Below are 19,521 nucleotides of genomic sequence, written 5' to 3' on the forward strand. Positions count from 1 at the left end.
CAATGCATGTGATGAAATGTTACAGGTCTATTCAAGTGTAGTAAAATGGAGGTAAAGGTATTTCTTGTAGGCAGTGTTTTAACCACCTCGCAACTGCTAGAGCCCAGCTTTCCTTTCAATAAATAGTTTTTTCTAGGCTGCTGGTTCTCAGCTGTTCATGCCTTCTCTAGTTCGTCAACTCTGTTAGCAGCAGTGCTGTTTCTGGGATACTACCTACTTCCCCTCTGTTCTTCCTTTGCTGTTGTAAGTTTCTTCTCTAAGTTTGAAGGTACTAAGTATGTGCAGTGGAGCAACACTTTGAAAAAAACTCTCTCAAACATGCAAAACTGTCTCTTAGCAGGGGGCTTTTTTAAGAAACGTTTTGAGACCAGTTCTTCTTCAAAGGCCATGGTAGTAGATCAAGTCACCTCCTGCTACAGTGCCTATGCTGCACATTCAAGACATTTTCAAAACATGGTACAATTGCAATTTAAAAAGGGGCGGGGAGGGGTTGAAGTGTTTGCAAAAAAACCCAGCCTATTTATCTTGAACATGCAGCATAGTTGCTGTAGCAGGGGTGCTATGGTAAAAGACTTCACTTAGCTTGCTACCCTGGGCCTTGAAAAAGAGCGTTCTAGCCTCATACAACTTCTCAGCAGAGCCCCTCCTAGAGCCTGTATTGCACATTCGAGATACTTTATTAACTGGAACCACACTTCCAAAAATAAACTAAGCCTTTTCCCCCTTAATTGCAGTTCCACATATGTTTTTTTTTTCAACTGTAATGGAACCATGCTTCTAAAAATAAACTCTCTCAAATGCATAATACAGGCTTTAGCATGCTGAGGCCGTGTTTCTATTTTTTGATGTTTCAAATGTTATGAATGGAATTTTTTTTTTTGGTGGCTAATTAACAAAATGATTCTGTCTCTACTGTGTGTGAGTTATTTCTACTATACAAACTCCTATTGCAGAGAATAATGTAGGGGTTTTCCAGTTATTTTCAGTGACTTTTTTAATGAGGGGAAAAAAAGGCAACCTGGCGGGGGAAGCTGTCTCTCCAATGCATGGAGTAGGCACCTGCTGTGCAGTACTCGGTACGAGGTAGGACCTAAGGGACTTGACCTTGTATTTTAGTTTGGGGACTGAGGCTGCCACGCAGCTCAGTGGCATGGGGTTTGACAGCCTCGTACCTGCAGTGCCTGGAGGAGAGTGAAGTGCATTAACCTGGAGCTGTTAGCAGTTTCACGGCTTTGCTGATGTAGCTGAGAAAGAGCCAACACCATGCACAACTTATTACAAAGTCAGACTGAATTTATTACTCTCTGTCAATTAAAAAAAGGCAGAAGACAACATCTAGACATTCTGTTGTTATTTTAGGGGCAGCAAAGCTTTGTGTAATTCACATACGTAAAGTGATAAAAACATAACCTTCAGAGCCTTGAAGTCCAAAGGAAGGACAGAAACTGGAAACATCAACTTCCTGCAGCTTGCCCCAGTAATCCACTGGTATTGCAGAGACCGACATAGTTACAGCAACATACACATCTGTAATGATTTAAATTAGCTGTTTACATAATGATGTTACTTGATTGTTTTGACAAAAACACTGAAGTGGGCTAAGCTTTCCACAAACCAAGTCACAAGTGGAACAATTCCCTCGGCACTGCATTTCTAGGACAATGCTGTTGTAAAAAAAGGAAAAAAAAAAAAACAGAAAAATGTACAATAGTACATATAGTTTTATAGTAAAACAGTATCTGAACAAATTCAGTTTTCCTTCTTTTATTAAAGCATATACAGCTTTATAAAATATAAACCTTCCAAAGGTCAAGTTCAAAAGCTTAGAAGAGGCTTTGCTAATTCTAAAGATAACAGCCAAAATACCATTTGCTCCTAGAAGATGCGTGTTTTATTTTACCTCAACAGTTTTAGCCTTGGAAGGTGAACCATGAACTCGAGTAACATGTCCCGTGTAAGCGCAACAGCATCCACCACGTCAACTGAAGACTCCTCCTCTGATGGGAATGCTCTCGTTCAGCCCATGTTCTATAAGTTTGATGTCCTCCAAGTCATCCTTTATAATGCTAATTAGGTGACTCAGGCCTTCTTGCTGCTGCTTCAGATGCTGCAGATAGTTTAGAAACCAGCATGAGCGTAGCTCCACTTCACAGATTTTAAGTAATAGTTCTCAAAGGTGCCATGTCTGGTGGCCTTGGCACACGGAAAAGCCTGGCATAATTTCCTTGGAAGAAGGAAAACCAGCATTTTCTGCACTAATAGCCTAACTGCACAGAGTGGCTTCGTGCAACACCTTGATGCACTGTCACTGAGAACAGTAAAAAATTACTTCATCATCAAACAACTACAAAAACATGACATTCTAGATACGTCTCCCAAGTTAGTGTATAGCTGGCTTAAATTATAAAGTTCAAAAAGTATCCCAGGAATCTACCCCGTAACACTTACTTGCTTGATTTCCCTTAAGAGGTCTGCATCTATGTAATAGCGCTCTTCAGCTCGCACTGCTCCAAAGTGGTTTTGCATCCTGATTTGGGACATGAGCTCATTCAGTCTGCCCTGGGAAGAGAAACACGCTTAAATCAAAACGCAATTCATGTACATCTGTCAGAGCTCCAGCATGTAGCACTCTTTGAGTCACCAGGGCAGGAAGTGTTGCCGCTCGTTCCATTTTTAATTTTTGGTTTTGGAAGACATGCAAAGGGGAAGCAACTCCAATAGTTCTAAGAATTCAAAAACACTTAAATACCTATCAGTCATGCAGCAAAGAAGTTGATGCTACAACCTAGTAACACTGCTGGACTTCTCTTCTGAAAGCTTTCCGCAACATATATGCATGGTTTGGAAAACTACATTCTCTTGTGAGGAAAAAACAGAGTTGTTGGCAAAGGTCTATTAACTACCCACCTTGAACTGCGTAGGTGCGTTAAGTTCACACTGAATTGTATCTAACTGTACGCGAAGCTGCTCTTCGTCTGCTTGAATGGCATAACCGCTTTTCCTTTGGATCTCCTGCTTTATTAACACCTACAAAAGAAGCCTTTGAGGTTCATTAGAGAAGACTTCGCCCACCTCTTTCCCCACTCGCCCATCCCGGTGTCTTTTTGCCCTTCCTCCCGTATATGATTTGTTCTGTCATTTAAGCTGCTGCTCCGAGACCTCAGGGCAGTCCCATGGATTCTGAGTAAGCGAGAGACAAGGTTCCCAAAGCAGTAAGACGTGCTGCCCACCTGAAGCTTTCCCTGACAGCTCTGCCTGTTGCTTGAAGCAATAGCATTTAGATGAAGTCAGGATTTCATTTTCCACATGGACCATGCACAAGACTGCGCAGGTCATCCTTCCCCCTCTCAGTTTGCCTTCTGCCACTAGACCGTGTGTCAGAACAAGTTATTTAGACTATCCATGTTACCTGTAACGTTCTGTGAGAAAGCGCCATCAGTTTCCTTTTGTACTGTGCAATTTTTGCCATAGTTGTCGTTTGGTTTTTCTGCAGCTCACTGATATCTTCTGATATTATCTGCAGAGGAAATGGAGTCAGCTGGAAGCCATAAGAGTTTCTGGTAACAGAACACATCAGTTCTGATTTGAAACCAGGAGTTTCAAAACAGTACTCAGTCCAGCAACTTAACGTCCTTGCCAAAGACGCTTTCAGAAAGCTTTTCGCTAGACCTCTACTGTTCCGGTTTCTATTTATTTTCATATCCAACTAGGGTTTCCAGAAGGCATCAGAAAACTGGGTGCCCAAATTAAAAGTCCTTGCCAGTGCAACTTAATTCAGCTGGTTTGAATTAGCCTATAACACAGCAGGCTTGAACCTGACAAATACAAAAGCCCAAACGTACTGCTCAGGTTTTGGCCACAAGATATAATTAAGGAACGTATTATGAAATAGTGATAAAGAGTTACAGCCCCATGCACATGGTTCCAGTTTTCAAGACACAGGAGGCACAGGGGGAGGCTCATTTAACAGCACATCCTTTGTCAACCACAAGCAGTCATGGTAAAGATGAGAAACCTTACATCTAATCGAGTTTGATGCTGTTTGGTCATCTGATCTTGGACCTTCAATCTTCTCAACAGTTCCTTGAAACCCACCATTGGCACAGGAATAAGCCTACAAGAATACAAATATTTCTTACAACACATTTTTCTATTAGACATGTGGTATGGATTAATAATGATTGGTATAATCTAAAGTTACAGATTATCTTAGCCTATTATAAATTAGGATAATACATAAACTTATCTTGTTTTGCTAAGTTCTGCAGTCCTCACTATTCCTAACAACCTGTTCCTTTTTCATAAAGAAATCAGCCTAAGTTATCTGTAACCACTGGAAGGTACAAATGTACATCACTTTCAGCTGCAGGAATGAAGAGAAAAAAACATAATGGTTGCAAAAAAAAAAAAAAAAAAAAAAAAAAAAAGTCACAATAACTAGTCCATATAATGGAGGACACCACAACTCGAAGTAATGCAAGTAAGGCCCTTTATCCTGACAACTGTTAAGCGCCTAAATGGGTAAAGGGATTAGACAGGCATTTTGAGTAATCCTCACTGCTTCAAATGAGATCAGCACTTGACAAAGTTATTCTCTAGTAAGTGTCTTACAAGTTACTTGAAGGGTACTACACAATATTAGATATTTCTCCCCTTTCCAAGTCTTTCTGTAATATTCAGACAGACTATTGGACTTACTTGTCAGGATCAGGATTATCAACTTTAGCTTGTTCCCATATAATAGGATCAACACCTTAAAAAAACCAAACAAACAAGTTTTTACTATGGATAGATCTGAATAGATATCACAATCTTACAGCTGTTAAGCAGGAAAAATACTAGGAAATACACAAACCCTATGAACTATGCTAACCTGAATGACTGTTATACAAATTAAGGTTAATTAAACAAGGGCAGTTCTTAAAAGTCATGGTCTGGACTGTGGCAGTAAGTTCAGCCCAAAAGGCTGCCAAGCACCTCTACTGGTTTGAAAGGAACAACCCACAGGTGATCCAATCGGACAATCCATACTTCAAGGGGAAAAATTCCTATCGTTTCCACTGTATGCTACACTTGGGTCATCTTTCCTCTTCAAGTTGCTTATTGTATTTAAAAAAAAAAAATTTTTTTTTGAATCAGTAATTAAGCGATCAAAGTACCAAACTTTGGCAAAATAATCCCAGTAGGAATCTGGTTTGTACAGGATTTGTCTAAGGATTTTATCTGTTGACAGACAAGTTGCTTGTTTTGCCATGAACTGCTTCATCGGGTAAATGTGTAAAATAAAAGCAGCCTAATTGTACATATACATCAACATCACAATGCAACTTATTACGTTCTCCAAACCTTGCTGCAAATCTGATCAGCGTATAAAATGCACACACCTAGGCATGCTAGGAAAAAACCAAGACAACACTGATAGGGAAGCAATTGACCTTCTGACCAGAGACATACAAAAAAGAAAAAAAAAAATGCTGGTAATTTAACAATTGCAGGCCAGCTTAAAGAGGAGACCAGAACCATCAGCTAGTATAACATTCTTCACTGCACATCACTCCAGGTGACTCCTCATAAAACATACTATCTTTATACCAGAACTCCTCTCTCGAGGTGTGACTGCTTCTCTAGAGCTCAGCACTAGCACCTCTTCTCGCACATCTTACTGCTTGATTAGCCAGCCTGCCAACTCGACTTCCTTCTCCGTCATGGACTAACAAGCTGCGCCCAACCATCGTTACGCAGGCCTTGTGATACACCTCCAATATTTAAGAAAGCCAACTTGCTTGTGCACACAGCAGCTACTTCTCCCCAGTGCTGCAGCAGTTGCAAAACGCTGCTGCCTGTCTCTCTCTGACTTTTCTGCAAGGAGTAGGCCATGTTCTTTTTGCAATCCAGATATCATACCCTTTGCTGTGTTTTTAAACACTATGGTCTTATTGAACATGCTACATATTGCCTGCTGGAAACCACAGGCTGCTTTCCTTGACCCACTGCAAGTACTACACAGGATGCTGTACAGACATAGAGAATTAGCTACAATTATGCTATGAAATGGCATGAACAGCACTTAACTACTCTAAAACAAAGCTGTATATGTACTATCTGTGGCCACATATACAGGCTAAGCGACCCTTCCTGAAAACTAGGAAGTGAATATAGGACATCATTATTCTGATATTTAACTTTTTTTTTTTTAATTGGACAAGTTGAAGTGATTTATTTTTGGCTAAATCATATAGTAAGGTGTTGGTGTGGCATATTACTGATCAAACTGTCTTGGTGGACTACACTGCACTTCAGTGAGAAAACTGGCTGTAATTAAAACCACTATGTGTTTTAAAACCACTAAGCTGTTTTCCAGTGGGCCAACACCTGCATTTTTCCCCAGAGACCCAACTGTGCAATTGCGCAGCCCCAGACCGCGTACCGGCAGGAGGGTTCTGCAGGAGCTGTTTGACTTGTGCCGGGGAAAGCTCCGTTCTGGCCATGGAGAGGCTGACCCCCAGCTGCTGCAGGGACGATTTTATGTTGGCTTGTTCAAAGTGGGCGTAGAGCGTCGTTGCGGGAACTCTCCTCGAAGTGCCGTTGGGCGAGCGCTCAACAACGTAGATGATCACTTCTGTCCTGAGCAAGACAAAATGCTAACTGTCAGAAAAAGGCCAGCAGCGTATAGAAACTAACACAATAAAGGACAACCCTAAATCAAAGTTACTGCTTCTCCCAGGTGACTGTTAACTTCCTTTAGCTAACTGAGATAGAACACAGGGTTTAACACAGCAAGGCAGAAAGAGAAAAGCTGTAAATACCCTACAAAATGACATTCTCCTGCCCTAGTTTTAAGAACCATATTATATGGTGATACTAGTACTACATTAAGAACAATCTAAAACCTTCGGTCTTTAAAACAGAATGACTAAACTATGGGAAAGTAAGAAGCAGAAATGTCAGTGTGCTGAAGTACTCCAGGCAGACTCGCCTGAGGCCCCCAGACAAAACAAAGCAGACGGCACTCTGACATAAAACATGCAGAACGAGCCAGCTCAACTAGCCTTGGAACAGATTTCCCACCGAAACAATAGTTGCGATATGAGACACTGAACAAACATTTGCGATATGAAACACTGCAAAGACCCTATTACTATACACCTTACGCATGACCGAGTGAAGAATACCTCATAGCTCCTAAAATACTAAGTAATTATCACGGTTAGCATCCTCATCTCCAATTTTTGCTGCTGAGCAAGGTCTGGAGAAGCCTATTTCCTGAACTGACCAAGGTTCTCAGCTGTGCACTCCAGCAAAAGCAAGTAACATGCACAGGAAAGATACTGGACTTAACGCCTTAAGAAAAAGCAACATGAAGGAATGAGACACACGAAATCAAACTCAGGACGAACAGATCTAAAATCAAGGAGAAATGGAGACAGAGTGCTAACCCTTTATAACACGCAATACCGGATAAAAACACAAAATTGCATAAAGTTCACATACTGGTCATCTGGCATTGTTTTAACACCTTCTACGTTGACAGTGAGGGTCTGGTTTCCTCCCAGAATTTTGTGTAGGGATTCTACAAGCTGCTGCTGCTGGCTTCGAATATCTATTTCTTTTCTGTTAAAGACCAAGACCACGAGGCCATCTTCATCTTTGTTGTTGGGCATTAAACTGTAACCCACAGCCTGCAAATGAACAAACAAAAACCGAGGATATATTACTTAGCAAAAGCATATCTGTGTAGCATGAAGTGGAGGGGCTAAATCCCTCAATTTTTAAAGCAACTGGTCCAAAATTTAAGTTACAACATATTCAGAGATGCAGAAACATAAAATCAATCCCCCTTTAAAACGTTCTCTCACAAGGCCACCAGTAGAGTAGCTTTTGAAACAGTTCAGATTCTTACAAAAAATTTGTAAGTATCCATTTGCCATCTTAAAGAAAAAAAAAAAAGCTATGGATTGGGAGATGCCAACTCAGCAGGGTATTTATGTTACTTCAGAGCTGATATCAATCAGGAATATTTTACAAATGTACACTTTTTCTAAGTTGCAAAAGGAACCAGAGGAGCAGCCTTTAATACAGAAAAATTACTAGAGCTCCAGAAGAGTTTTACATCATTACATTTCCAGATGTCTGAATGAAAAACAGTTACTGACATAAAATAATTGAAAGCTAAGCCAACCATAAATCTTAATGGATTTCTTCGCATTTTCCCACTGTAGATCCGGACAGTTTGCCTGACAGTACAAGTCAAAACATGGACACGGAATATTACTAGCTGCTAAGATACGCATCAAATAAGGTTCTCACACAAGAATTTGGGACAGCCAATTTTCCCTATGTTAGCAAGTGTCATGGGTTTTTTGTACAATTGCTTATAAAGTTTAATGTTATCTTTACCCTTGCTGTATAAAGCTGTAGTAGGGTTAAATGTTTAATTCAACATCATAATCTAATACAGGAACGCTTGTTGCCAAGTGCGCTAAGTAACAGCGTGCTTTCCCCATTTCAGAAAAACCCTGTTGGCTCCAGTAAACTCCACATGACTTGTAAGAAAGACCTAAACAGTTAACTCATTATAAGCAAAAGCAGAGCAGTAGTTTTCATCTCATCTTGCCTATGAACCATCACACCAACGTATCACTGGTGACATGTTGTGCAGCTGGTGCTTTTTAAGGCCCTGATACTGCATGTGGGTGGGTGACTTGCACTTTTCCCCTTGTGCAAGTTCAGCTGAAGAGAGAAATGAGCCGGGGATGTGCCCAAGAGCCTGGCCTTTGTCAGCAGAGGGTAATTCCCTGCGACGGTGACCCTCGCAGAATCAGCCTTCTTCAGTTGGGCTGCCCTGTCATGGAGCACAACAGTGACAGCAAAGGAAAAACTTGGTGTTAGGCACATCCCTTTCACTTTCATAGCTGTGAAAGAGGCCCACACTGTGGGGAAAGACTTGCCAGTACACAGAAAACTAAATTTCATTATGTGCAAAGTAGTACTAAGACCACACATACATGACTCCTCTGGTATTTCTGTTTTAAATAAATCAATAAAGCTTTCACTATTTCTTTATGCAATTAAGTAATTTCAAACTGTAACAGATTTTTCTGCTTCATTGTGGTCCTTCAAATGGTGGCCTGTATCACATGCCTTAGAAGCACACTTCTCTTGGTTAAGAGCTACATGCTTCTCATTTTTCTAGAGCTGGAATTGTGTACAAGTGGATTCCCTGAACACCTTCAGGTAATGCTTCGTTCTTATCAGATGTCTGATGCTTACAGAGCCAGTAAACCGAACTAGCTTACAACATCTTGCTCGATACCTGTTGTCCTGGTTTCAGCTGGAATAGAGTTAGTTTTCTTCCTAGTAGCAGGCACAGTGCTGTGTTTCGGATTTAGGATAAGAATAATGCTGATAACACACTGATGGTTTAGTTGTTGCTCAGCACTGCTTATGCCAGTCAAGGGCTTTTCAGCTTCCCATGCTCTGCCAGGGGCACAAGAAGCTGGGAGGGGGCACAGCCAGAAGAGTTGATACACAGTGGCTGAAGGGCTATTCCATACCATACGGCGTCATGGGCAGTATAGGAACTGGGCGGGGGTTGGCCGGGGAGCAGCGATCGCTGCTCGGGAACTGGCTGGGTATCGGTTGGTGGGTGCTGGAGCGTGTTCAGAGAAGGGCAACAGAGCTGGGGAAGGGTCTGGAGCACAGGCCTTATGAGGAGCGGCTGAGGGAACTGGGATTGTTTAGCCTAGAGAAGAGGAGGCTGAGGGGAGACCTTATCGCTCTCTACAACTACCTGACAGGAGGTTGTAGTGAGGGGGGTGTTGGTCTCTTCTCCCATGTAGTTAGCGATAGGACGAGAGGAAATGGGCTCAAGCTGCGCCAGGGGAGGTTTAGGTTGGATATTAGGAAAAATTTCTTCACGGAAAGGGTAGTCAAGCATTGGAACAGGCTGCCCAGAGAGGTGGTGGAGTCCCCATCCCTGGAAGCGTTCAACAAGCGGGTAGATGTGGCACTTTGGGACATGGTTTAGTCTAGTCTACCCTTGATTGGTTTAGTGTGGACTTGGTAGTGTAGGTTAGTGGTTGGGCTGGATGATCTTAAAGGTCTTTTCCAACCTAAACGATTCAATGATTCTATGATTCTATCCCCTGTCATGCACCAGCCTCTGGGAAAGCCAAACGATACAATGGATTGTTAAAGCCTACCCTGAGATCAATGGGTGGTGGGACGTTTAAACATTGGGATACACATTTAGCAAAAGCCACCTGGGTAGTCAACACCAGGGGATCTGCCAATCGAGCTGGCCCTGCCCAATCAAAACTTTTACGTACTGTAGAAGGAGATAAAGTCCCTGTAGTGCACATAAAAAATATGCTGGGGAAGACAGTCTGGGTTACTTCCCCCTCTGGCAAAGGCAAACCCATTCGTGGGATTGCTTTTGCTCAAGGACCTGGGTGCACTTGGTGGGTGATGCGAAAGGATGGGTAAGTCCAATGTGTACCTCAAGGGAATCTGATTTTGGGTGAAAATAGCCAATGAACTGAATTGTATGATGTTAATTGCTATATAATACTGTATGTTATCTCTTAACTGTATGTTATTTCTTACTGTATGTTAATATAATAGTATAGTATAATGTTAATATAATAATATAGTATGTTAATGTTAAGTATATAATACTGTATGTTATGATTGCTATATGCCACATCAATGGTATTACAGTAAGAATTGCCCAGCTTAATGAAAATGAACTTTGATGAAACCGTGTTGGAATGAGAACTGACTTCAGCATGCAACAGTCCAACACTGCACACAACCTCTCCTGCTCTGAAAGACTGTGATGACAGATGGAACCCAAAGTCATGGGCTAAATGAACTCAATGGACATTTTAGAGGGATGGGCCATAGACGAAGGGAATGATATCTGTGTGTATATATCAAGGTAGGGAAAGCGGTGGTGATTAATTAGAACACATGGAAAGGGGAGGGCCTGTGCATGATGTAAATGGTATAGAATAAGGGGCGGATACTGTCCTGGTTTCAGCTGGAATAGTTAGTTTTCTTCCTAGTAGCCAGCATAGTGCTGTGTTTTGGATTTAGTAGGAGGAGAATGCTGATAACACGCTGATGTTTTAGTTGTTGCTGAGTACTGCTCATGCTAGTCAAGGACTTTTCAGCTTCCCATGCTCTGCCAGGGGCACAAGAAGCTGGGAGGGGGCACAGCCAGAAGAGTTGATCCCAACTGCCCCAAGGGCTATTCCATACCATACGGCATCATGGGCAGTATAGGAACTGGGGGGGGTTGGCCGGGGAGCAGCGATCGCTGCTCGGGAACTGGCTGGGTATCGGTCGGCGGGTGGGGAGCAACTGCATTGGGCATCACTTGCTTTGGATATTATTATTATATTGTTATTATTACCATTACCATTTTACTTTATTTCAATTATTAAACTGTTCTTATCTCAACACAGGAGTATTTCTCACTCTTACTCCTCCAATTCTCTCCCCCATCCCATTGGGGCAGGGGCAGCGAGCGAGCGGCTGCGTGGTGCTGAGTTGCTGGCTGGGGCTAAACCACGACACTGCGCTACCAACTTCTCCACTGTTCTTCTTAGGCATCCGCCATTGCTAGCATACACTGAACTTTTCAGTATTTCAGTTATGGTACATGAATTCATAATGGCATTAGTAATACTCAAGCCACAAGGACAAAAGCACTCCTGCTGACTACGCCAAATTATCACGAATGCAGGTTTGTGAATCCTGCCGATTATGTCAATTTATTGTGAACGAGTAACTTCGCACAGTTTGATTTAGTAGCAGTTTAGAATTTACGTGTAGCAAATCGCAGGATTTGACTGTAATATTTTAATAGCACTCAGTCATCAGTGATTAACAAAGTGATTAGACAAAATTGATCAAAACAGTGACTTAGGTACAGATTCGAAGATGGGAAGGTTCACTCTATTACTACATGGAAGTGCATAAAGGAAAATTAAATTACACCGAGTTGGAATCATTCACAAAGGGATTGCGTATGTAGGGGATAAGGAGGACCCTCCCGTTGAGTCACGAGGTTCAGAACAGACCCCCTTGCTTTCTAAACTCCTTCTCAGAGAGGAGTCTAGGTGCGGCTAGGCCCACTCTTAGTCTCAGACTTGGTCAACGGTTTATGTGAATAAGGATAATATATATATATGTATATCTAGTACATAGAAGTGCATAACATAAAATTAGGTTACATTCAGGTGAGAGAGATGGTGGATGCAGGGGATAAGGAGGACCCTCCTGTTGAGTCACGAGGTTCAGAACGGGCCCCCCTGTGGCATTATCTAACTTGAAAGGAAAACTTCTCCTTTTGGTAAATGAAACTTGAACTGCTTTTGCATCATACAACTTACACTTCACAATTTTTCAAAGCCCAGAAAACTCTACAGCCATTTCAGGCAACAACTGACAAGAAAGTAAGCTTTCAGGTGCATTGTCAACAAAATATTCAAGGTAACACCTAAAAAGGTAATGCAACAGAAGCCAAACATTTGTTATGCAGGCACTCAGTTGCTGCAAAGATTTTGTAAAAGTGTCATCATGCGCATAAACAAAACTAGTCTTAATTAGGTATTAACCTACATTCAGGTTAGAAAGTTTGCAGTTCAAAGAATCAGCTTTGGAAAGGAGGCTACCACCATGCCTGACCCAAACCCACTTTCGAGTCTGAAGCTTAGCAAGAAAGTCAGCAGGCACGAGATTTGCAGAGGATGCAGAGTTACATATTCTCTGTTGACACAAGAAGCAAGATCTGGAAATGCTGGTGATATAATACAAGGAATGGAGTCAGCTTTAGCACTGCAAGGATAAAGGCAGAAGAAAGCCGAAGGCTGGTGTATTTAAAATGGTGTGTGGAGGCCAGGTTCATAGAGGGTTTTTCTGATGTAGGCAAAGCAATGAAGAAAGACCCTGAAGTTCTTATTCCAGATGTTAACAGCTTCTTTCAGATGTGAAGGTTGTTTTAAATAGTTTCTCTAATATTGTAACCTAAACAAATACACGTCAGAATTCATTTCCAGAGATCTGCTCCGACCACACGTGCACTCATCTAAATGCTATCTACAAAAAGGATAGTTTAATGATCCACATCTGCACTCACTATCTAGTACCTCAACAACACCCAGGTTTCCAGCACCTATACATCTTCAAACCTTTTAATTAGCCTGCATCAGAATTGTGTACATTACCTGGAAAAATACTGTTTCAGAATATGCTTAACAGTAACAAAATCTGATTTAACACTCACGAGACACTCAGATGTTCAGCAAGCAGAGTAACTGCATCAGAACTCTGTGAGCAGTTGAACGATTCCATACCTTAAACCTGCAAAAGGGGTTTTCCTGCGTGAACTCCACCGGAGCGATGTTATTGTTGAAGTACCCTTTGCCTGTTCCCCAGAAGGCCTGAAGCTGGTTCCATTTTGCCAAAATAGCATCTCTCTCGTCTCCTAAGAGTGTCGGAGCCGAGAGGGCACTGGCTGTATTGATGAGCTGGTTCGACTGGGCAGGTGTCTGAGCAGGCTGGCTGAACAGGCCGCCTCCCAACGCTGCATTGGATGAAGAAGAACAAATTAACTCCTCTACCAACCAAGACAGACCCGCTTGCTAACATGCACCATCTGCGGGTCATTGGTATCACGTCTCTTCACATTTTGAGAAGCAAAAGAAATGCACAGAATAAATAAATCACTATCAGATAATGATTTTTTAAACTGCCTTTTTACACCCCATCTTCATCAGCAACAGAAGTTCCTGAATGCCGAGTTAGAAGAAAAGATTTATTATTTTTTCTTTCAATCAGACATCTCTATTCACCCATGACATTGTCTGGCACCTTTGGTATCTAAATCTGAAGGGTAGATTTCTTATTATAAATTCAGGGGACTCAGAGCCTGGAGCACTAGCTGGTCATTATCCAACTCACATTTAAACTAAACTCAACACTGTTTTTCTTCCCTTTCTAATAATGCCATGACTGCCAACATCAATCCCGTAACTACTCTTTCTACCACTGCCAAACCAAAGGGGTGAATATTGTTGTCGGAAACTCAAGGGTGAATCTTAGAAACTTGCTTGACCTCTTGTTTAAGACAAAGGCAAGGGCTGCAAATGGAGGCATTTCAAAACCCAAATTTCTGAGAAGCCTCCATCAGTCAAGAAATAAGTGTAACAGCCTCCTTTTATAACATACTTCTGTCACACTACTTGTGCGCCTGTTGGAGTCTTTTGTTGCTGAGGAAGGGATAAATCAAGAGAAGGCCATACTTACTGGTCTGTTGCTGCTGGGTACCGAAGCCTCCAAAGCCTAGCCCAGTTCCCAACCCACTACCCAAGCCAGTTCCAGTTCCTGTGCCAAAACTAGTACCAAATCCAAAGCCTTTGTTCTGGGTAGCACCAAAGAGTCCTGGGGAAATAAGCAAAGAATTATTGAGAAAAAGAGATTAGTACCTGTGAAACGCAAAACGTTACTGTGAAGGGCTAATGCCCTACTGTTCAATCTATGGCAAATACTTTCAGACTTTTGCTCTCTTACCGCTGGTGCCTGTATTGGTGGGAGCAGAAAAACTAAATGCTGGTGCCGCAGTGGTGGTAGTTGTCCCAAATCCTCCGAACGCACCTAATAAACAAAGTTTGTAAGTAAGGCAGATGGCACGTGGTGAGCAGCAGCTGTGCATAACATGACAATAAACTGCACGCTTCAAAGGGTGTTATGAGAAGAGATGTTGACAGATGGATGTATTATGTTACAAGCATGTAGTTCACATTCATCATGGGTATCGAGTTCATTGTCCGAGGAAATGGGGGAGAAAACATGAACCAGAAAGCCAATACATCTATGGTGTGTCAAGAAAGCAAATAAAAAAGCAGCGGATAACAAACATCCTATTCCTTTACCAGCAGGATGTGCTTTCCTTAGTGACAGACACAACTAAGAATAGTATTTCTTAGATTCATTCTGAGGAATACTTCTAGTCAATGTTGTTGCTAAGTGTTTAGTAAATGCTCTGATGTTTTTTAAACATTCCTAACCTCTTCAGAGCAAAACCAGAAAGGAATCAAGTAAAGCCTGAGGCTAGGGTGCACACAATTGCTGTGCTTACATGGGAATGCTGTCACAGCATCGATTCCTTTCTACACATGGGTAAAATTCTACAAGGTCTTTTTTTTTTTTTTTTTCCCCAAGCCTAGTTTTCCTGTCATCATCCCCATTAAATCTAATCTGGAGGTTCAGCCACTATCAGAGGAAGACGGATGCAAAAGCAATCAGCCTTCCACAGATTTTCAGGATAACCACTCACTGGCTAGCAGGAGGAGACCTAAGTGAGGGCCTGAGCTCCAGCGTGCCAGAGAATGCCCCGAGAACCCCATCTTCCTATTTGCCCCCTTAGAAGAGGTGCCCCGATACCGGGTGGCTGTGCTGAAACAGGTGCCACCGGCCCGGACAGCCTCCTAGCGCATGGGGCTGCACAGGTGCTGGATGCCACCACACCATCTCTTTGCTACGGTGCTGCAAATGCACCATCGGCCTGAGGTGCAGCCCGTGGACATCTGACTAGCCCTGGAGAACCAAGTGTCTCCATTTCAACTTGGTTTTACATGTATTCAAAGGACGAAAGACAGTCTGCTACAAAGGATTTGTCAAGAAGATGCTGCCACTGCTCACTCACATGTCAATAGCAAAAAAACAACAACAAAAAAGTCTTTAGACCTACTACGCTTACCGTCCTCTTGTATACATACAAAATAAAAAGCTTAAACCAAAGCTGACATGCAATCGCGTTTTATTTTCATTCCGCAAACACCTTAATGTGAGTGGATATAAGAAGTTGTTCCCTGTAACGTTCAAGTTTCAGTCCTACCAGTGAGTGAGAAACCCTAGCGGGAGCACCATCAGATGACACAATTTTTAGGTAATTTTGTATTCATGGCAAATTTAGTCATTCTTTCTTGAAAAAGGATCTAAGAGTGCAAACTGCTAAGCAAAATTAAGTATCCAAGTTCTCTTTTGGAGCAGTTCAAACTCAGCTAAAGAAATACAGTCCAATAGTGTTCACACCAAATAAAAACAAGATCAGGTCCCCCGAGTGCACAAAACAGGTAAGAGTACGCTAACACGGGGAGCAATGACACTGTGGAATGAATATAATTCCTATACGAGCAGCGGCAACGAGACCCCACGGGCTAATTCTACACGAGTGAAAGCGTTAGAAATCCATACAGTTAAGCATTTTTATACAAAATGGAAAAGATTTAACTTGAAATTGTATCAGCTGATCGCTCAGAACTGATGGATCTACGTGAGGCCATGAATGGTTTTCTTAATCAATACCCAGCGCACACATCACGCACGAGACCCTCCCAGAAGCGCAGAGAATCTCTTAATGAATGCTGGGGATGTGTGCTATTTCAGGGTGCGGAACGGCGTTTAGGAAACAGAGATCGCAGCGAGGGCTGTCCATTTTGTGCTGATCGTATAAAATTTGTTTCTCCACAGAAACTATTGAGGTGTGGTGCATTCATGACAGTCAACGGAAGGCCAATGAGGAGACACAGGGGAAGATGAAAAACATGACTGCAGTAGTCCAAGAATCTCATGTCAGGAAACATGGCCTTGGGGACCAGCTCTGCAACTGTTCGTGATCGCCTGGATCTGAACGGAGAATTGACATTCCCGTTTTGGCTAGGTAATCAAGGCTCAATTTTAGATTGGGTCAGACTGGCAGGTTACCGCAATTCATTTCCATTTCAGAGACTGAGTATTTGGTACGTGGCTATTTTTCCTCAACAGCTATTTCTTGAGAATTTAATTGGCAAAAAACCCTACAAGCCTATGGCTCTCAAACATGTTCCACTTTCAGGGCTTTTATCTCCAGTCTTCACTGGACACGAAGAGTCGTACTAATTATGGATTCTCAGTTAGGAATGTAATTCTTGGACACCTGCTATTAACATTTATTACAGAACAAGTATTTATGCATTATCTACCTGCACTTGCCAGACTGTTACCAAAATTGAATGGTGGAGTTGAGGTAGTGGAAACACCGAAATTCCCAATATTAAAATTCACTGCAGGATTAGCAGTTAATCCGAAACCCCCAAAATTAAACCCACTGGCAGTGGAGTTTGTAGTTTCAAGCCCACCAAATCCTGACAAGCGGGAAGCAGAAAAAGAGCAAGGTAACATTAGTTCTAAGTAAAAGGTAGGTGCAGGAAAGAAAAGCTAAAATATTTTTCCATCACCACGGACAAGACAAGCATAGTTAAAAACAAGAGTAAGATATTAACTGGCATTAAACGTTATTTATTGAACACAAGGAGGACAGTTACAAGCTTGTTTAACCTAGTCTCCCTACATCACTGCTGTACGCATGTTATTTTTCAACTATACTGCATATAAAGCAGCTAACATCCTTCCCATCTTACTTCCAAGCTATACATAAAAACATGCATGTGATTCAACATTCCTGTTACGAGTAACTTTTAACCGCCTAAAATTGTTTGATACAGCTGCAGGTGTACTAGCATAACCGATAGTAGCATCATTATTTCATAAGCTATCAGGAAGGCAAGAATAAACCATCTTCATGCTAACACCATACCCACATATGAGCAGCGACAGCAGAATAACCACAAAATGCGACTCCAGAAGCTGAGGCACCACATGTGCCTCAAATACTCCAGACTTATTCATGTTATATTTGCAAAATCTGTCCACTCCAGCCCTTGCTGGTGACTTACCTGATGCATCCAGGCTAAGAGAAACGGGCTACTACAGCGGCTCCCCGATTCCCTCCCCAGGAATAGCTAAGAACAGGTTCATGCTAGACAGACAGACAACGGCAAGTCCTGGGGTGTGATCCCAGAATGCCCTCTAATATTGGTCTGCGAGCACAATAAACCTTGTAACAGTCTGCAAGCAGTACAAGATTATCTTTAAGATAGGGCGGGAAAGCCTGTATCTAAAGCAGCCAGGGTCCGAGTGAAAGCCCACACTATACAGCCCAGACTAACTGCGGCGAGCGTGAGCCCTGTCCAAAAGACTTATTCAGCGTCTACTCTAAGAGCCAACAAAGAACTATTTTACGAAGTGAGAATAAGGAAGGCTCTGGCTTACATTTCACCAGGACTGACAGTCAATTGACAGCAGCAAAACAAGAAAGAAGGAAAAAGTCTTTCTTCTTTTACAAGCGAAACACTTCTACATCGCTCGAAAATTAACTTCCAAGAGCACCTCCTCCAAACAGGAAGACTACTGCAGTCAACAGCGACGAGCCCAGTGCCCTGACAGCATTAACCAGGCTCCACCGTCCACCACCACAGCCCGAGCGCCCCAATTGCAACCGATTTTTCCTTCGGCAGGACCAAGCCCCGGCCCCGCCACCACTGCGCAGGGCTGTTCACGCGGGACGAAGAAGAAAAAACGAAAAAAAACCGGGAAAAAAAAAAAAAAACCCCGGCCGGTACGGTGGGGAGAGACCGAAGGCGGGCGAAAGAAAGCAACGGGGGAGCTCGCTCGCATCTCACCGGCTCCGCCGAGGAGAAGGGAGAGGAGACGGCCACGGCTCCGCCGTGGGCAGCCCCGCCGAGGGCAGCCCCGCAGGGCCGTGCCCACCGCGCTCCGGAGGCAGCGGGGAGCGGGCGCCCGGCCACCGCTGAGGGGATGCGGATGGCGCTGAGGGGGAGCCCGCGCGCCCCGCCGCCCCTGAGGGGGCCGCGGATCTCATTGGTGGGGGGGCACGCGCGCCCTGCGACCGTTGGCAGCTGCGCGTCGCGCGCAGGAGTACTCCTCCCCCTCCCCTCACAAACCCGCCCGGCTCCCGCTGCCGCCGCCCCGGCCCCTCCGCGCTCACCGGTCGGGTTGGCGGCACCGGCGCCCGCCGTCGCCCCGAAATTGAAGGCCATGAGCTGCTCGTTGGCGGCGGCGGCGGGAAGCGCGTGCAGCCCCGGCGGGTCCGACCAGAAACAAACCGCCGCTACTTCCGGTCGCCCCCGCCAAGTACTTCCGGGTGGCGCGGCCTCCCGCCCGCAGGCGAGCGTCGCGGGCTGTACCACTACGGGCGGGGGGGGGGGGGGGGGGAACGCCCAGCAGCGAGTCCGCACCCACAGTTAAAAAAAAAAAATTGGGTGAGGAGCCTGAAGGGATCTTCCCCTCGTATGGGGAGAGGCAAAGGTCCTGCTGTTGGTTAAATGGAGACTTAAGAGCATCCCGCGGGGAAAAATATTCTCAGAACCAGGTGGCAGCAGGCGCGAGCGCGGCTTGCGCTGCTGTGTCGTGTTAGAGAAGCGCAAAAACCCCAAAAGCTTTGGAAAAAGAACAGCTCTGAAGGGCAAAGGCCCAGGTATGGGGGCTAGGGCCAGCTCTATCAGGAGAGCAAGGCAGCTCCTTCACCCCAACGCATGACGGAAATTCATCGCAGCCCAAGGAACATCATGGTATATCCACTCAAGAAAGAGATCTCCGTGTACATCAACTCAA

At 43.6% G+C, this 19,521-nt stretch overlaps 1 protein-coding gene across 3 annotated transcripts; it reads right to left on the reverse strand.

The window, feature by feature from the left end:
- Positions 1 to 1,311: 1,311 nt before the first annotated feature.
- On the reverse strand, positions 1,312 to 18,947 carry NUP54 (nucleoporin 54). Of its 3 annotated transcripts, XM_075708746.1 has the most exons (13): positions 18,896 to 18,947; positions 14,940 to 14,951; positions 14,578 to 14,661; positions 14,314 to 14,448; positions 13,362 to 13,591; positions 7,492 to 7,679; positions 6,428 to 6,624; positions 4,699 to 4,753; positions 4,021 to 4,114; positions 3,410 to 3,517; positions 2,908 to 3,027; positions 2,449 to 2,559; positions 1,312 to 2,107 (listed from the first exon to the last, which is right to left on the reverse strand). In XM_075708746.1, the coding sequence occupies exons 1-13, from the start codon at positions 18,945 to 18,947 to the stop codon at positions 1,979 to 1,981; spliced, it is 1,515 nt and encodes a 504-aa protein (XP_075564861.1). In that variant the 3' UTR covers positions 1,312 to 1,978. The 3 variants fall into 3 exon arrangements, with proteins under 3 accessions (XP_075564861.1, XP_075564860.1, XP_075564862.1); XM_075708745.1 differs by lacking the exon at positions 14,940 to 14,951; XM_075708747.1 differs by lacking the exon at positions 14,314 to 14,448.
- Positions 18,948 to 19,521: the final 574 nt, after the last annotated feature.

This window comes from Pelecanus crispus, chromosome 4 (genome assembly GCF_030463565.1).
Source record: "Pelecanus crispus isolate bPelCri1 chromosome 4, bPelCri1.pri, whole genome shotgun sequence".
Taxonomy (NCBI): domain Eukaryota; kingdom Metazoa; phylum Chordata; class Aves; order Pelecaniformes; family Pelecanidae; genus Pelecanus; species Pelecanus crispus.

Excerpts from the sequence above, each read along its gene's own strand:
- NUP54 (XM_075708746.1), bottom strand. The coding sequence starts at position 18,947 with ATGGCCTTCAATTTCGGGGCGACGGCGGGCGCCGGTGCCGCCAACCCG. Across the intron at positions 4,115-4,698 it reads GATAATCCTGATCCTGACAA|GCTTATTCCTGTGCCAATGG; the intron begins GTAAGTCCAATA and ends GTATTCTTGTAG. Across the intron at positions 2,108-2,448 it reads TCTTAAGGGAAATCAAGCAA|CATCTGAAGCAGCAGCAAGA; the intron begins GTAAGTGTTACG and ends AACTATCTGCAG.